Source organism: Ornithorhynchus anatinus, chromosome 7 (assembly GCF_004115215.2).
Source record: "Ornithorhynchus anatinus isolate Pmale09 chromosome 7, mOrnAna1.pri.v4, whole genome shotgun sequence".
NCBI classification, from domain to species: Eukaryota; Metazoa; Chordata; class Mammalia; order Monotremata; family Ornithorhynchidae; genus Ornithorhynchus; species Ornithorhynchus anatinus.
This window is the reverse complement of record NC_041734.1, coordinates 74,498,797-74,518,569: the sequence shown is the minus strand read 5'-3', so window position 1 is coordinate 74,518,569 and position 19,773 is coordinate 74,498,797. Positions and strand designations below refer to the sequence as shown.

General features: G+C 42.4%; 1 protein-coding gene across 1 annotated transcript in view; it reads left to right on the top strand.

Annotated features, from left to right (window-relative positions):
• Window positions 1–19,773, top strand: part of PARD3B (par-3 family cell polarity regulator beta) — a 933,574-nt gene that overhangs the window by 492,096 nt on the left and 421,705 nt on the right. The window contains 1 exon segment of the mRNA XM_029068763.2: window positions 5,740–5,855. Coding sequence (XP_028924596.1) covers window positions 5,740–5,855 — 116 coding nt within the window.

Below are 19,773 nucleotides of genomic sequence, written 5' to 3'. Positions count from 1 at the left end.
CCTGGATTCCATAAAGTCCCTCTGACGTTTCTTCATTTTCTCTTAGCAGTGATGCTGCTATTTTGATTATAATTTTTAACCTCACAAATAGAAATTATGATGGCCACAAAAAATAATAGAGCTTCTAACGAATTAATGTGATTCGTTGGGGTTTTATTTCTATTTATTTGCCAATTCTTGTTAATTCTTTCGTCTAATGCTATTTTTAATGACATATATATCTTTCTTAATCAAGAAGTTCCAGAAACCAGGGTCACATCCTACCCGTGAGAAAATTCTAGGTGAAGACCAGCACTCATGAGGCCCATTCACAGCCCGATAACTGATTTATGTTAGACTGCTCCCTACTTTTCATTCTTTCAATAGTCATTTATTGAGCGCTTACTATGTGCAGAGCACTGTACTAAGCGCTTGGAATGTGCAAATCGGCAACAGATAGAGACAGTCCCTGCCCATTGACGGGCTTACAGTCTACTCGAGGGATTAGATTTTGCAGCGGGTATCCTGAGTACTCTTCTCCTGCAGATACAATGCAGTCTCTCTCATGCTTCCTAGCCCAGGTAACTTCTCTTGAGAACTGTGATTTGCTCATTACTAGGCTCTCCACCTGTGCCACAGTAGGAGGCTAATAATAATAATGGTATTTGTTAAGCACTTACTATAGGCCAGGCACTGTACTAAACACTAGGGTGGATATAAGCAAATTGGGCTGGACACAATTCCTGTCCTGCAGGGGGCTCACAGTCTCAATCCCCATTTTACAGATGGGGTAACTGAAGCCCGGAGAAGTGAAGTGACTTACCCAATGCCACACAGCAGACAAGTGGTGACCTTCTGACTTCCAGGCCCACATTCTATCCACTACTCCATGGTGCTTCCCAAGGACTAATCAAGGGTGGAAGCAAATAGCCTCACCCGAGTCTGCACTGGGCCTGAGCTCAAGTTACTCCTCTGCTGCCCAGCCCTAGCCTGGCCTGAGTTGGCTGGAATGAGGCCGGGATCCATTTTGGCTTCCATCGAGAGGTTATTCAATTCCCTGCAACCTCCTTCACAATAATAGGGAACTCCTGTTCCACATCAACTCAGCTGGCCAGAATATCCTAGGGCAGAATATGGGGCCACCTCTTTGGAGTCCAGGCTCTGGGGCTCTCTTAGTCAATCATTCAATCAGTAGCATTTATTAAGCACTTGTGTGTAGAATACTGTATTGAGCACTTGGAAAAGTACCATGGAACTGAGTTGGCAGACACAATTCCTGTCCACGAGGACCTTACTCTTCAGGGCCTATGGTCTTCCTCCTTCCTCCCATATATCAGGAATATTGGGACCCTCTAAACCACATGCCCAGGATAAGTGGACTTGAATCAGTCGTTGCGTGGTTTGAGGAGCTGGCTCCTATATACATTTCCTTTCATTTCTTCTCCAGCAATATCACCAAGAAAGGCTTAATATTTCTTATAAAGGCACCGCTGAGGCAGGAATAGTGCCTGTGAAACTTACTGAGTTTTACATCTAACACATTCATTCATTCAGTGGTATTTAATGGCCACTTAATATGTGCCAGAGCAACTGTACTAAGCGCTTGGAATGTACAATTCGGCAACAGAGACAATCCCTGCCCAGTAACGGACTCACATTCATTCAGTCGTATTTATTGAGCACTTACTGTGTGCCGAGCATGACATGCCACTGAGTACTTAAGAAATCATTTTTAATTGTGGTCATGGTTATGGAATTCAATCCATTTTAGGAAGCAGCGAGGCTTAAACACTTAGTACAGTGCTCTGCACCCATTAAGCACTCAATAAATAGGATTAAATGAATGAATAATGAAAAGATCACAGCCCTGGGAGTCAGAGGATCTGGGTTGTAATCCTGGCTCTACCACTTGCCTGCTGTGTGACCTTGGTCAAGTTACTTAACTTTGCCAGTGCCTCAGTTTCCTCATCTTTAAAGTGGAGATTTAATATCTGTTTTCCCAGTCCCCTAGATAGTGAGCTTCACGTGGGACGGGGGTTTGTCTCTGACCTGATCAACTTATACCTATCCCAGCGCTTAATTCAATGCTTGGCACATAATAAGTGCTTAAAAAATGCCACAATTAATTATTATTATCCTATAATTTCATGAGTTAAAGCATATCAGGTATATAGACATGTGAAGAGTGAAAAATTTTAATTCATTCAGTCGTATTTATTGAGCACTTACTGTGTGCAGAGCATAGTACTAAGCACCTATCACTTAAATGGCTTCACTGAGTATTTCACAGGCCTGGGAGCAGAATATTCCCAGCCTACACCACGATACCCTAAACTAGTGATTGACAACGTCCTTTGGAAACCGTAATCCTGCTATCTCTACTTTTCACCTGAAATACTTCATCCTTCTGCTTGCCGTCCTCCCCCAGCTCCCTCCACAGGTTACGTCTCCTCTAAGAGGCCTTCCCTGACTAAGCCCTCATTTTGCCTACTTGCCCTCTCCTCTGTGGCAACTCCGCACTTGGCTGTGTACCCCTTAAGCTCTTTGATTCTCAGCCCAGCTCCATAGCGCTTTTACGTATTCTTATGCTTTACTATTTTCCCCATCTGTAATTTATTTTATTTATTTATTGTTTACTATGTGCAGGCACTGGGGTTGGATTCAAGCAAATCGGGGTGGACACAGTCCCTGTCCCACATGGGGCTCACAGTCTTGATCCCCACCGTACAGACAAAGCAACGGAGGCACAGAGAAGTGAAGTGACTTGCCCAAGGTCACACAGCAGACTCATGGTGTAGCCGGGATTAGAACCCATAACCTTCGGACTCAGGCTCGTGCTCGATCCACCTTGCCACGCTGCTTCTCAATAGATCATGTCTGTTGTATTTTCCCAAACACTTAGTTCAGTGCTCTGCACACATTAAGCACTCAATAAATAGAGAAGCAGCATGGTCTAGTGGAAAGAGTACAGGCCTGGGAGTCAGATGACCTGGGTTCTAATCCCACTTCTGACACTAAGTGCTTACCATAATAATAATAATAATAATAATAATTATGGTATTTGTTAAGCACTTACTATGTGCAGAGCACTGTTCTAAGCGCTGGGGTAGGTACAGGGGAATCAGATTGTCCCTCGTGGAGCTCACATTTTTTAATCCCCATTTTTACAGATGTGGTAACTGAGGCATAGAGAAGTTAAGTGACTTGCCCAAGGTCATACAGCAGACAAGTGGCGGAGCTGGGACCTCTGACTCCCAAGCCCGTGCTCTTTCCACTAAGCCACGCTGCTTCTCTGTGTGCCAGGCATTGTACTAACTAGAGTAGATTCAAAATAATTAGATTGGGCAGAGTCTCTCTCACTTGAGTCATCAGTAAAATGGGAATTAAATTCTCCTCCCTCCACTTTAGTCTGTGATCCCCATGTAGGACAGGGACTCTCGCCAACCTAATTATTTTGAATCTACCTCATTGTTAGTACAGTGCCTGGTACATAATAAGAACTTAACTAGTACCACAAAAATTGCCACTGTTGGATCGATTCTCCCCTGCCTCCATTTTCCATTCCTGCCTCTTGTCCACCCGCCACATCGAGAGAGCAGAGCCACAGCAACAGGAGCAAGTGAGGAGAGAAACTTCTCCTGTCACTGTGGTGGCTGCCACTTCCCTGGAGCAGGTACCGAGAAATTTGGGGAAGTGAAAGGGGTTGGGGGGCAGGGGTGGGGGGCAGCAGCTGGTACAGTTTCTTGATGGATTTACATCTTCAAGGAACCTAGCAAAACACAGTGCATCAGAAGCTGCTCCTCTGCCACAATGACTGTTACTCCCTGTGATGCTTTGAAGTTCACACCTGAGCCCCTTGTCTGAGAATTGGTTTTCCTGTAAATTGCATTACAGGATTTCATTAGAAAAAGTGTTTTCAGGCCTGAAATTAACAAGGGCAGTGCAGTCTGTGGGAAAGTGGAGGATTTCTTGGGATCCAAAATTGTGTACCTTTAGGGATAGATAGCGGGTCACTGCCGACAGAATGTAATCTGCGGAGGAGCGAGGCGTTCTTGTTAACGTGAAATCTTAATTACCAGTTCTGATGCTAAACAGGATATCAGAAATGACACTTGGTATGAATGGATGATGTGGGTCCCTCTAGCTTGTATTTTAGTGGAAAACATTATACAAATCTAATATTTACCGTATATAGACAAGGAAACATTTTCCTCAAGAATTCTTCGAAACCGATCTCCCCTCGGTTCCATGAGGAAGATATTGATGGTGATGAAGGCTCCCATCAGGATCAGCGGATGAGCTTCAGTCATGAGACTTTTAAGACCGATAACGTGCCCAGGGGAACTGAGTCTACCACTTGAACTCTGTCGAATCTGCCAGTCTTGCCTCCACTAGGGCACAGAATACAATGAGTGGTTAGACTAAGCCCCCCTTTCCTCTTCTCCCTCTCCCTTCTGCATTACCCCCTTTTTTATGACTTGCTCCCTTCATTTATCTCCCCTCCCAGCCCCACAGCACGTATGTATATATCTGTCATGTATTTATTGATATTAATACCTGTCTCCCCTTCTAGACTGCAAGCTCGTAGTGGGCAGGGAAAGTGTGTGTCTTGTTATATTGTAATCTCCCACGTGCTTAGAACAGTGCTCTGCACCCAGTAAGTGCTCAATAAATGTGATTGACTGACTGACTTCCACTAGCCCTTGATGCCATGAGCTTAGTTTTCCCCTTCACGTCTGGGAAGGCCCAAGAAAGGTGAGGAAAACCCTGGGCACAGAATCACCATTATTCATTCAATGGTATTTGTTTAGCGTTTACGCCTGACCCCTGGCTTCCATAAAACCAAGTGGAAAGAACAAAAGACTGGGAGTCGGGAAACTTGGGTTCTAGTTCTGGCTCTGCCACTTGCTTGCTGAGTGTCCTGATTTACTGAACTTCTCAGTGATTCAGTTTCCGCATTTGTTAAATGTTCTGCCTCGTCCTTAGACCGTGATTCCACTGGGAGACAGGGGGCTGCATCCAATCTAAATATCCCTTATTTACCCAGACCTTGGCCCGTAAACAAGCCCTTAAGTATCATTAGAGCATGGACCCAGGAATCAGTGACCTCATTTGTAGAATGGGGATTGAGACTGTGAGCCCCAAGTGAAACAAGGACTGTGTCACCCCAATTTGCTTGTATCACCCCCAAGTTTAACAAATACCAGAGTTATTATCATTATTATTATCACTACTCTTGTTGTTGTCATTATTATCATTATTATTAGTGCTCCTTTCTGGGGTTTGTACCAGAACTTGGCATGAATAGACCTATCAGCATGGAGTTTATGTGGGCCTAGGTTCTTGCGGACCCAATCTCCCCTCTGCCAGTAGAAAGAAAAGGTGTCAGTGTTTCCCCGAAATACAGGACACAAGAAAGGGCCTTAACATAGAGATAAAAAGTATATAGGATTTTCCCGATCTGTTTGGAGTGGTGCCTTTGTGCAGCCGAGTTTTAGTTAACAGAAAATGTTAATGAATAAAACACGATGTTAGGCAGTGAATCTTTTTATCTAAATATACTCAATCTGATAAAATACTTATGAGCCGAGCATCTAGGTATCTCCAGAGAAGCTTCAGAATCCAAGATTGTTTTAACATGCATGATTAGTAGCTGGGCAGGGGGGTTGAAGAGGGAACAGTGAAGGGATCTGTTCATCATTTGAACTTCATGAAGTTTTATACTGGTAGCTAAATATTTTGTATGACTTCTTTCCACAGTTCGGTGGTGGATCCGACGGTATACTTTACAGATCAGCACATAAACTTCAGATCTCTGGCACCAGCCAAGCAACCCGAATCAATTAATCTGAAAGCCTCAAAGAGCATGGATCTTGGTAAGAGGGGCGGGGTGACATCTGGGTCAAGTCTTTAGCCTTAGCCCATCTATCTTCTTGAATTTTCTGCTTTTGTTTCTTAAATACTTACCAGGGGAGGAAGATCAAGTGAAGACTGGAGGAGTGGGTAATGATAATCTCTTCCTGCTTCTAACGTCGAACTGCCATTACCCCTTTTATTTAAGAAGGATAAATGATTTAGGTTTCAAAGTGGCTCAGAAAATGTCATTCTTTGCTAATGTCGTATCTGAAGGAAAGGGAAAGATATATCGACCATAAAACATTCCTTCCAAAACTTCATCACCTTTATCATTCTTCCCCTCTTTAATCATCTTTTCCGAAATCCCGGGTACATATCTGTCTGATGGGGTTATGTAAAGAATTGCTAGATTAATACATGCAAATGAATCACTTGGGATCATTGGAAGAAGGATTTTATATAAATGTGAAAATAGTAGATAAATTCTTAAGTAATGTATTTTCTTTTAGCAGCTGACATATTCCATCGCATTACCAAATTGCAGATTTCTTGAGAGTATGTTACCTTTCATCAGTTTCAATGGAAAAAAAATCCACATAACCGAAGTTTGAGTGTCATAGTATTTATCTTTCGAGCCGTCGTAAACAGAACTAACTTAATGCCCATTTAGGACGGTTTAGGCATATTTTCAGTTAAATGAAACCAGACTCGTTGGTTTAATTTTCCAAAGGAAAGCTAGAATACCAGGAATTTCTGTCCAACTCATTTTAACAGAGTGAGGAAAAAAACAAGAAAAAGCATATTCCACGGATTTGGGCTACACTGTTACAGTTGATCAAATGTGCATGTTTCAAGAACATTATTATTTGCTTTTATTTCCTTAGATCTTAGTCCCTAGGAAATGATCTTCAGCTCTCTGATTTCCATAAAACTAAAGTGGTAACTACCTCTAAAGTACATGTTAATTACACCATCTGTGTTTGTTTATTTATTACCACATGTTAATTACAACGTCATTAAAAAAGTGGGGAAAATGGCTAAGTAAAGTAAGCAATATTGATTAGTGATTAAAGCCAGGGATAGTCACTCAAGACTCCTAGGCACTCTTCCCAGCTTTCTTCAAAATTGTTCTTTAATCTGGGAGAAATCAACTAATCCCTGTAATTCAGATTGCCCATAAGTAAATTAAAACCCTTTCCTTCTTTTTTTAGAAACTGTGGCCGATAAAGTAACACATTAATTACCAAGTGATTGAGTCTGAGGGCCAGTTCTGCAGTGGGCAAGCGTATGCAAAATAGAATTAATGGCAATTTTCTGAGAAGCATCTAATATAGTAATCGTGCAAGCAGGTATATGGTCAAAGTGCCCAAGTGTGAGTTGATATAAAATTAGTAAGAGTCTGGAGAAGGGAATCAGAACACTTTAAACAACATGAGAAGGAGGTAAAGAACAAATGAAACAGTTGGCCCCATAATCAATGGGCAGGCGAAACCTAAAGCAGCATGGTCTGGTGGAAAGAATGTGGGCCTGGGAGTTATTAGATCTGGGTTCTAATCCTGACTCTGCCAAATGCTTGCTGTTTGACCTTCAGTTCTCTTGTTCTCCTTCCTACTTAGACTGTGAACCCCAGGTAGGACAGAAACTGTGGCCAACCTATTTCACTCGTATACTAATAATAATTGTGTTATTTGTTAAACGCTTACTGTGTGCCAGGCACTGTAGTAGGTGCTAGGGGTGGATACAAGCAAATCGCATGGGACACAGTGCCTTTCCCACATGAGGCTCAACAGAAGCCTCATCAGAAGCAGTGCAATGTGGCTTAGTGGAAGGAGCCTGGGCTTGGGAGTCAGAGGTTGTGGGTTCTAATCCCAACTCTGTCACTTATCAGCTGTGTGACTTTGGACAAGTCATTTCACTTTTCTGTGACTCAGTTACTTCATCTGTAAAATGGGGATTAAGACTGTGAGCCCCATCTGGAACAACCTAATTACCTTGTATCTTCTCCAGTGCTTAGAACAGTGCTTGGCACATAGTAATCGCTTAATAAATACCATCAGCAGCAGCAGCAGCAGTCTCAATTCAGCCACAAGGCCAATATGCAATCATGGACTCTCTCTTCAACCCTGCTGTCTCCCCCGCCCAATCCTTGGGCTTTGTGTTGGCAAATATGGGGATGTTCACATAATGTAAATGACTCATTTTAAAGTACAAATGTTGGGAACCAAATTTTCAAATTACATTTTTTAAATTTGGGAGTGCTCAGAGAAATTACCATCATTAAATGCTTATTTAATTCCAGTTTTCACAAAAGATTGTCAAGTCAGAAGTATGACCAGTGAAGATACAGTAATGAAAATGGAAATCAAGAAACCAAATAGGGAAGGAATATTTCGCTAGGATTTGGTGTTTCCGATCAGCTGGACCTGACCGAAAAACCCTCATTTATCTGTACTTAATTTTAATGTCTGCCTACCTCTCTATCAACTATTGTATTGTGCTCTCCCAGCGCTCTACACACGGTACTCTGCATACAGGAAGCACTCAATAAATACTACTGATTGATTGACTGATAACCTAATCTTTTTGAGACACTGGTTGGTAACATCTCCTTTAGAGCCATTGAGAATCTTTTTGAGGATTCATGGAGACAAATGAAATTCTAGCTAAAAAACAGGAAAACAAAACAAAGAAATACAGATAAGTTTTCCCAGATGTCTGTGCCTACAGTGATTCTTGAACAGACCATTAAAATATCAGATACAAGCATCTACTGATCTTGCCCATTAGGTTATAGACTCTGTGAGAAGAAGGATCATGTTTTTTTATTTTTATTACATTCCCCCGATGCACACATCTACCAGGACTTGGTGCAGTGCTCCACATTCATTAGTTCCTCAATAAATATTAAATGTTAATGCTAATATTTAATAAATATTAAGGAACCTCCAGTCTGGGAGTGGGAAAAATCTTTCGTTGGTATCTTCAGAACCTATCTGGAGAAAGGGAACCCCAGAATCCTTTGATCAATGCTTAGTACAGTGCCCAGCGCACAGTAAGTGCTTAATAAATGCCATTATTATTATATGGGCACAGAGGCCCCTTTTCAATATTTAAGTAGAGGAAATAAGTATTAATGGTAAGTGAACTGGTTATTGAAGCGGAAGAGGTTTCATGTGGAATTCTACAACATACTGATTTTGTATTGATAATAGTTCCTTAATTTCTGCAGTGAACTACATAGCATTTGCAAATAGATTTTGCAGATAATGCCAAATTTACCAGTGGTCCAGGGGGCTACTTCTTATCACTGACCCCCTCAGGTAATCGGAGATTGTTTGATTGGGTAGCGGTTATCTAAGATACAACACACAAGGATCATGATTCACAACATTGTTCTTTGTGGGCAGGGAACGTGTCTACCAACTCTGTTATACTAGTAATAATAATAATAATAATGATGTTGGTATTTGTTAAGTGCTTACCATGTGCAGAGCACTGTTCTAAGCACTGGGGTAGACACAGGGGAATCAGGTTGCCCCACGTGGGGCTCACAGTCTTCATCCCCATTTTACAGATGAGGTAACTGAGGCACAGAGAAGTTAAGTGACTTGCCCACAGTCACACAGCTGACAGTGGCAGAGCTGGGATTCGAACTCATGACCCCTGACTCCAAAGCCCGTCCTCTTTCCACTGAGCCACGGTACTCTCCCAAGTGCTCAGTACTGTGCTCTGCGCACAGTAAGAGCTCAATAAATACAATCGACTGTGCAGCTTACACAGTCTAAAGGGATGTCGGACTTTAAAATATATCACAGGGAGTGGAAATAGTAGCCTATAAGGATATGTATATAAGTACCGTGGAGCTGGGTTGAATGTTAAAGTGCTTAAGGGGTGCATTTTCGGCGGTGAGGGGAGGGCAGAGGGCTTAGTCAGGGAAGGCCTCTTAGAGGAGATATGATTTTAGGGAGGGTTTGAAGATAGGGGAGAATGGTGGACTGCCATGTATGAATGGGGAGTGAGTTCCAGGCTAGAGGGTGAACATGGGCAAGGGGTCAGCAGCGGGATAGACAAAATCAAAGTATAGAGAGTAGGTTGGCATTGGATTGTGATAGATCAGCCAGATAAGGTATGAGGGAGAGAACTGATTGAGTGCCTTAAAGCTGATGATAAGGAGTTTCTATTTGATACAGAGGTAAAGAGGCAAAAATTGGGAGTTTATGAGGAGTGGGTAGGAATGGACTGAATTTTGTTTTTGTTTGCTTTTGTTTTGGTTCGTATTTTGCTTTTTGTTTTCAAAAAATTGAGCCAGGCAGCAGAGAGATTTGGATTTGAATGGAGAGAGACAGGAGGCAGAGAGGTCAGCAAGGGTACTGATACAGTTGGAGATACAAGGAAAGACAAGAATTTCCACTCTGGAGGATTCGTAAAGATTTCAGACTGTTGCAGCAGCGGTGCAAAAGAATAAGAACGATGTTGAGGTGCTTTTCTTAGAATGAAATAAGCAAATTTTTAAAATTACAAAAAGACAAAAGAGGAAAGGACCTTCAGGGTAACGGTGAGGTACTAAAAGATCTAAGGATGATTATAGACTACACAAATAACTAGTTTTAACCAGATGTCGCTGCTGAAGATGACTCCATGGAATTTTAGATTCATCCATTCGGGTAACCTGAACATGAAGATCCCTCCCTCACCTAATGAACCTGGCACTGAGAAAATACCTCAGTTGGATTACTAAGTTTCCTTTATGTCTCTCTACTTTGAAAAGGCTGTGGACATGCTGGAGAATATTCATAGTCAAGCCATAAAATGAGCAGATCTAAAAAGAATAGTTTGGATTAAAGATTGAGAGAACCAGGCCTCCTCACTCCTACTTTTAGGGTGGAAGGCACCCACAGTAGCAATTTGCGAATTTGTTGGGCAGTGATTTTACCGGCATCATTGGCTGCCCTCACTTTCTTCTCAGTAAAGTCCCAGAGCTATCAGCTTGTGGTCCCAAGCCTGGCTATGAGAAGGAAGGAAAGGGAGAAGAAGTTTTAAGATTATTGATGTCGACCGTGGAGGTCAGAGCCAGGGGCAGGGAGAAGGTCTGAAGAGCTGTTCGGGTGCTATTCAAAAATCTGCCTCCTTCCTCTCGCCAACTGTTCAGTTTCCTGCCATTAGCGGCTGATGTTCATTGAGCACCCACTATGTTTTTTACACTTGTTCATTCATTCATTCGTATTTCTTGAGCGCTTACTGAGCCCAGAGCTCTGTACTAAGCACTTGGAAAGTACAATTCAGTAACAAATGACAATCCCTACCCAACAACGGACTCACAGTCTAGAAGGGGGGAGACCGACAACAAAACAAAACAAGTAAACAGACTTCAATAGCATCAGTATAAGTAAATAGAATTATAGATGTATACAAATCATTAATAAAATAAATAAAATAATAAATATGTATATATATACACAAGTGCTATGGGGCGGGGAGGGAGGTAGAGCAGAGGGAGGGAGTAGGGGCGATGGGGAGGGGAGGAGGAGCAGAGGAAAAGGGGGGCTTAGTCTGGGAAGGCCTCATGGAGGAGGTGAGCTTTCAGTAGTGAGATACTGGTACACGGCTTGGGTCATTCTTGGAAGTGGAAACGTTAACTAACCACTGAAGGAAGAGCAAGAAATAAAGGAAATTTTCCCAATTGAGAGATTCTTCTCTAGACTGCAAGTGCCTCTGAACTGTAAGCTCATTTTGGGCAGGGAATGTGTCTGTTTACAGTTGTTTTGTAGAACTGTTGTCTTGCTTAGAGAAGCAGCGTGGCTCAGTGGAAAGAGCCCGGGCTTGGGAGTCAGAGGTCATGGGTTCTAATCCCCGCTCCGCCACTTGTTGGCTTTGTGACTTTGGGCAAGTCACTTCACTTCCCTGTGCCTCAGTGAACTCATCTGTAAAATGGGGATGAAGACTGCAAGCCCCACGTGGGACAACCTGATCACCTTGTATCCCCGCCCCCAGCGCTTAGAACAGTGCTTTGCGCATAGTAAGCGTTTAACAAATAGCAGTTTTGAGAAGCAGTGTGGCTCAGTGGAAAGAGCCCAGGCTTGGGAGTCAGAGGTCATGGGTTTGAATCCCAGCTCTGCCACTTAGCAGTGTGACTGTGGGCAAGTCACTTAACTTCTCTGTGCCTCAGTTATCTCATCTGTAAAATGGGGATTAAGACTGTGAACCTCACATGGGACAACCTGCTTACTCGGTATCTAATAATAATAATAATGTTGGTATTTGTTAAGCGCTTACTATGTGCCGAGCACTGTTCTAAGCGCTGGGGTAAACACAGGGGAATCAGGTTGTCCCACGTGGGGCTCACAGTCTTAATCCCCATTTTACAGATGAGGGAACTGAGGCACAGAGAAGTTAAGTGACTTGCCCAGAGTCACACAGCTGACAAGTGGCAGAGCTGGGATTCGAACTCATGAGCCCTGACTCCAAAGCCCGTGCTCTTTCCACTGCGCCACGCTGCTCCTCTACCCCAGCACTTAGAATAGTGCTCTGCATATAATAAGCGCTTAAAAAATACTAACATTATTATTGTACTCTCCCAAGCACTTAATACAGTGCACTGCCCATAGTAAACACTCGATAAGTACGATTGAGTGAAGGAATGAAAGAATAAAGTAGGCGATCCTCCTCCCCTCGATTGTGGGACTAGGTCCAATCTGGTTATCTTGTGTTTACCTCAGCACTTAGTACTGTGCCTTAATAAATATCATTTAAAAAAATCACATAATGACATGAGTTCAGGTCATTTGCATTTTTCTGCACTACTTCAGGAGATTGGATCAGTTGCCTTCAAAGTCTTTTAGCCTCATGTTTATTGGTTCTTTGATAATTTTTACACTTTCTGAAACCTACTTTTTTCTAACCATCTCAGGGCATGTTAAGTATGCTGACTTAATTGTTTAGGATTATGGGAAACATTATTTCTTTGGAATTTGGAATTAGAACAAAATTGAAGATATAAAATCTGTGGTTATTTATTTAGGAATTCCCTTTCACTTTCCACACATCTATTGGCACAGGAATAATTTAGCCTTAGCCTAAAGCAAGGACCTGAGGAATTATGTTGAAAACATGAAAGAGTGGCTTACCTTTTAGCCATAGCACCTTGAAATGGAATCATATAAATTCATTCATTCATTCATTCATTCAATCGTATTTATTGAGCACTTACTATGTGCAGAGCACTGTACTAAGCACTTGGGAAGTACGTAAGTCTTTAACAAGCCGTCGTGTGAAATACCTAGCAAATCCTCTATAGGCTCAATACCTGGAGATACTGCCTTAATTGAGATTAAAATATTGTCCAAAAGACCAGTATACCGATATGAAATATCTGAACACCTGATTCATAGAGGCAAACACCAAATCTACTGCTTTTAAGTATTAATGTAGAATTAGCTATTAAAGTCTCGTTATTTAGAAACTCTTTAAACATGAGGCAAATTTTAGATTTGGTATAATTGTAGGGTTTAGAGTAAGAGATGATAGGTTTATCCTCATATATAATATATAATGACAATCATCTTTACATATGCGTGTGTGTCTGTATGCGTGTGGGTGGGGGTTATGTGTGGAGGGGTGTATGGGCATGTGAATGTATACGCTGAGGTAACAATGGAGTTTTCAGAGCAATATACATTTAAACTGCCTGGCACAGTTCTCTGATGGTGAACAGTAGTTCCAGGGATCATTTTCCTGAGGTTTTTCCATACCATGTTATGGAAGACTAGACAAAAAAAACCCAGCAAATCAGACATGCTTGTGGTGTGCCTGTACCCTCATCTCCTCTATCTTGCCTCCGACCCCTCACCCACGTCCTGCCTCTGGCCTGGAACTCTCTCTTTCCTCATATCCGACAATTACTCTCCCCTCCTTTCAAAGCTTTACAGAGGGCACATCTTTTCACTGAGGGCCCTAAGCCCTCTTTTCCTTTTTTTCCACTCCCTTCTGCATTCCCCTGACTTGCTCCCCTTATTCATCCTCCCCTCCCAGCCCCACCACACTAATGTACATATCTCTAATTTATATATTTATATTCATGTCCTTCTCCCACTCTAGACTGTTAGCTCATTGTGGTCAGGGAATGTTCATTCAATAGTATTTTTCATTCAATAGTATTTATTGAGCGCTTAGTATGTGCAGAGCACTGGACTAAGCGCTTGGAATGAACAAGTCGGCAACAGATAGAGACAGCACCTGCCATTTGACGGGCTTACAGTCTAATCGGGGGAATGTGTCTGTTATATTGCTAGAGTGTACTCTCCCAAGCGCTTAGTACAATGCTCTGCACATGGTAAAAACTCATTCAGTGTGGCTGACTGTGCCCAACCCATGGTTGCTACCAATCTGTGCTACTGCTCTTTCCCTGCTGTTGCTGTCATCTCCCTGGGCACTTTCTCCCTTTTCCCTATATTCTCCTCCTTCAGGCACCAGTTCTTGAAGGCTGTGGTGAAGTCTGAGTGAATTATGAATTGAGAATAATAGTCCATGAACACCTGCTCCACTGACCCAACCATCTAGGAGGAAAAGTTTTCCTTGACCTATACTAAAGTACTTACCCTGAAAAAACACTTAGGGCAAAATTAATTTGAGAGGAGAGAGATGATCTTGGTTCTCTTGGCAGTACATGTTTTTTTAAGCAAAGACCCACAGTGAATAATGTTCATGGAAAGAATAAGAAATATTATTATTTATTCTAACTATTGTTCTTCTTCAGATTATGCATTGAACTGGTAGTTTAGTGTTCGTGACAATAAACTACTGTGAATATTCAAGGAAGGGAATAGAAAATAAGCCAAAAGAAAAAATGTTGCCGATATAGAAAGAATAGTATTCCCACATGTGGAATTACTAAAGGGAGTCCCAGCTGCTGCTCCTCAGGAAGGTTATAAGGGAGCTAGAGAAGAAAAGGGGTAGAGCAACTAAGGCAATCAGGAAATTCCCATGCATCACCATCACCATTCTCAGTAAGAAAGCGAAGAGCCATCTGCGTATTCCCAGCTGTGTTGAAATCAGGGAAGTGTACATGGCTTAGTGCAAGCCGGCAATCACTACCTTGGAAACAACTCCAGCAAAAGTCCTTTACAAGCACAAAGACAACTCCACAACTTGAATGTTGCACTGAATTCGGCCACTAACATAGCATATTGGTCAGTCAGTCGACTGTATTTATTGAGTACTTCCTTTGTGCAGAGCACTGTACGAAGTGATTGAGCGAGCACGGTATAACAATATAACAGACACATTCCCTGCCCACAATGAGCTAATGGTCTAGAGATGATGCCTAGTGATGCATAGAGAGTGACCTGTAGAATTCAGAATCAAGAAGTTCAGCATGTTCTTTGAGAGACAGAATGCATGGCTTAAGTAACGTGAAGTTGGAATCAAAACTGAAGGTCTGTCAAGCAATCTCAGTGTCCCGTCAATCACTGGTGTTTATTGAGTGCTTGTTGTGTGCAGAGCACTGTATTAAACAATTGGCAGGGGAAAATTCAACAGAGTTGGTAGCCACCTTCCCTGCCCACAAAGAACTTACAGTCTAAGGAGGAGCTAACAGGAAAGCAACGTGGCCTAGTGGATAGAGCACGTGCCCAGGAGTCAGAAGGACCTGGGTTCTAATTCCGGCTCTACCTCTTCTCTACCGTGTGACCTTAGACAAGTCACTTCAGAGAAGCAGCGTGGCTCAGTGGAAGGAGCGCGGGCTTAGGAGTCAGAGGTGACGGGTTCTAATCCCGGCTCTGCTGCTAGTCAGCTGTGTGACCTTGGGCAAGTCACTTAGCTTCTCTGTGCCTCAATTCCCTCATCTGTCAAATGGGGATTAAGACTGTGAGCTCACATGGGACAACCTGATCACCTTGTATGCCCCAGCGCTTAGAGCAGTGCTATGCACATAGTAAGCGCTTATCAAATGCCACTTCACTAATCTGTGCCTCAGTTACCTCATTGGTAAAATGGGGATTAAGACTTTGAGCCCGATATGAGATGGAGACTGTGTTCAACCGAATTATCTTCTATCTACCCCAGTGCTTAGTACAGTGCCTGGCACATACTAAGCACCTAACAAATGCCACCATTACTGTTATTGTTATTTTTATTATTATTTTTAACAGTCTAGAGGACTGATAGCGTAGAGGACTCTCTTCAGTCTTCTGTTTGCCTGCAAGGACTAGACCTCCCACAGATACCAGTCAATCAATTAATGGTGTTTATTGAGCATTCATTCATTCAATAGTATTTACTGAGCACTTACTATGTGCAGAGCACTGTACTAAGCGTTTGGAACGTACAGTTCGGCAACAGATGGAGACAATCCCTGCGCAATGGCAGGTTCAGTCTAAACAGGGGAGACAGACAGCAAAGCAGAACAGAACAAAACAAAAACAAGACAATATCATCAAGATCAATAGAATCAAGGAGATATACACCTTATTAACAAAATAAATAGGGTAATAAATAATATGTACAAACGAGCACAGTGCTGAGCGGAGGGGGGAAGAGCAGAGGGTGTGGGGGAAGGGAAGGGAAGCAGAGGGAAATTGGGGGGGCTCAGTCTGGGACTGAGTCAGTCTGCACTTACTGTATGCTGAGCACTCTACTAAGTGCTTGGGAGAGGACAATTCAACAGAGTTGTTAAACACATTCCCTTCCCACAGGGAGTTTATAGTCTAGAGGGAGGGACATTTAAATAAATTCTGGGTAGGAAATCAATTACAGACAGTGCAGACTTCACATCAAATCTTAAGAAATATCCCAAATGACATCCTGCAAGCTTGTATCTACCCCAGTGCTTAGTATAGTTCCTGGCACATAGTAAGCATTTGACAAATGCCATTGAAAAAAAAAGGCAGTCGGTCTGCCAACATAAAAATAATGCCTGATGCATCCCACTTTCCACTGGATCTCCTCTGTTAAGAAGGATACATTAAGCAAAATATGAATGTACAAGCCATTGCCAAATCAAGTTAGGTGGTTGCACATAAAGAGGGAAGAGCAAAGTTTTGCAGACAATTCAGTACAAACTCAGGTGACCCAACATCTCTGTGTACTGCTGAGAGAATTCAGCAGTTTACAAGCTAGCGTGAGACAATCAGGAATCGAGGCATATTTTAGAACAGAGACTTTGGGGATATTATGACACTAAGACATAGAATTGAAAATGGTACTAGGCACCACAGGCAGCAAACATAACAAGGGACTTCTTACCAAGTTCATGGTGTGAAATGAATTGCCTGTTCAACATTGCTCTTTTCAGTCCCAACCTCCTGCATGGATAAAATCTCCCTGTCAGTAGCATCCATCTTCAACCTGAAGGACAAGTATTTATAGCTCTCATTTGTAAATGATCACTTTGCGTTCTGTGTCAAAGCAGCCTCTTGCTTCTAATGTACTGTACCTCCCTCATGGGCCGGTGATCCCTTGAGCAATCAGTGAAGAAAATGGTCAGTGAAGGTTTCAGGAGAGAAAGGATGGAGGGAGAATATGAGATAACCGGCAACTGAGGTTTGGTCAATCAATCAATTATATTTACTGATCATTACTGTGGACAGAGCACTGTACTACGTGCTTGGGAGAGAACAAAACAATAATATAGCGGACACATTCCCTGCCCACAGTGAGCTTTGTTACGATTGCTTCATGGGCTATGGGGACTCGAGGTGAAATAAGCAAACCATGTCAATGTCCTAGAAACAATATTTTGATATGCTTTTCATAGCAGTGGTCATATAGAAGGGACTGTTGCTATATCAAGAAATTGTAACACTTCTTCCTGATTTCCTCCATTAATGAAATCATTTAGAAATGGCTCCTGCTTTATTCAATCACTCAATCGATTATATTGATTGAGTGCTTACTGTGTTCGGAGTACTGTACTAAGTGGTTGGGAGAGGACAATATGACAGAGTTGATAGACGTGTTCCCTGCCCACAGCGAGTTTACAGTAGAGACGGGGGAGACAGACATTAATATAACTAAATAAATTACAGAGCTGTACATAAGTGCTGTGGGGCCGAGGAAAGGGTGGATAAAGGGAGCAAATCCAAGTTCAAGGGTTATGCAGAAGGGTGTGGGAGAAATGAGGACTTAGACAGGGAAGATGTGCCTTCAATAAGGCTTTGAAGGTGGGGATAGACATTATTTGTCGGATATAAAGAGGAAGGGTGTTCCAGGCCAGAGGCAGGACGTGGACGAGAGGTGAGATAGATTAGACTGAAGAACATTGGGTAGGTTGGTATTAGAGAAGCAAAGTGTGTGGGGTGGGTTGTATTAGAAGAGAAGGAAGGTAAGGTAAGCGGGAGCAAGGTGATTGAGTGCTTTAAAGCCTATGGTGAGGAATTTCTGTTTGATGCGGAGGTGGATGGGCAACCACTGGAGATTCTTGGGAGTGGGGAAGCATGGACTGAATGTTTTAGTAGAAGAATGATCTGGGCAGCAGAGTGAAGTATGGACTGGAGTGGGGGGAGAAAGGAGCAAGGAGATCAGCAAGGTGGCTGCTAATCAAGATGAGATAGGATAAATGCTTGTATTACCATTATTTATTATTTATTTATTAACATTCATTTATTACTATGAAGGGATTTTTAAAATGTAATGGTTATCTGGAAAGATACAGACTCATCAATCAATGGTATTAATTTAGCGCTTAATCTGCGCAGAACACTATTCTAAAAGTATAGTAGACATAATTGGCAAGATTTCTGCCCATTTGATATGACCTCTTTTCTTCCTTCTCTGACAGACCAGGACACTTAAAAAACCTTTTGCAGCCTACAGAGTAGTGAAACCCTTTTGGCTTGGCCTGTTTACCTCTGGAAAGAGTAATCCTGGGCTAGAAGTCCACTTCAGTGTTCCCAAACCACTCAGAATTTCTTTAACAGAAAAGTAATTTTCCATCCTGTGGTACCATCAGATTCTAATGGAGTAATCCAGAGAGCTCAGATTAGTGCCTTTGTCAGCGTGACGCAATGAGGAGTCAGGATGCCCCGATATTTCAGTGATTGGGTCAAATGGAGACTCTCTACCATCCCTTTATGAAATGCATGTTCAAACACGCTTCGTGTTGGTAACTCTTTTTTTTCTTGATTTTTTTCTGCATCATCAGAGAGGACCCATCACCCTTGAGAGAGATTCAACCAAATTTTCTACCAAGAAGCCATATGGCTTCATTCTGCAATGGTTGAGAACAAAATAAAGTCTTAACACTGCATTTCTATTAGCCAGTCTCCTTTGAGGCTTCCTCTTAGAACAAAGACATATCAGGGAAGTAAATCCAAACTCCGAGCTAATATGGCATTTACGTTTGATTTCCAAGGAATCCGTGGTCATTAATTAGGGACAGAGTCCTGGAAAGTGCGGTGGAGTCAATCTCCCACAAGTGGAAAATGGGTTTGGTAGTGGAGGCCTTGTTAACTGCTTTTCTCTTTCCATGCCAACTTCAACTGTCTGGGGCACAAAAAAAAAGGAAACTGTTTCAAAGACTGATAGACAGTCCAAGACTGAAACAAATCCCAGAACCTGTGACCATCACCATAACCAAGACTATAGCTGCAGATACTTTTCCTCCTTGGTTTTAATGGTGACTGGTTCCTCCTCAAACTATATGCTAGTCCACCAGAGGCCATTGCAGAAAACAGGGCACTTAACCTTGCAGGAATCAGCAGCCGGGCATGCTCCTAAAGCTGAACTCCTTATCTTCCCTCCCAAACCCTAGCCTCCCTGCCATTCCCATCTTTGCCATGAGTGTAGACAATGCCACCATCTCCCTATCTGAAAGCTATAACCTTGAGATAGTCCTCGACTCATCTCTCTTACTGAACTCCCATATTCAATCTGTCACCAAATACTGTTGGTTCAACCTTCACAACATTGCTAAGATCTGCCCTTTCCTTTCCACCCAAATTGTTC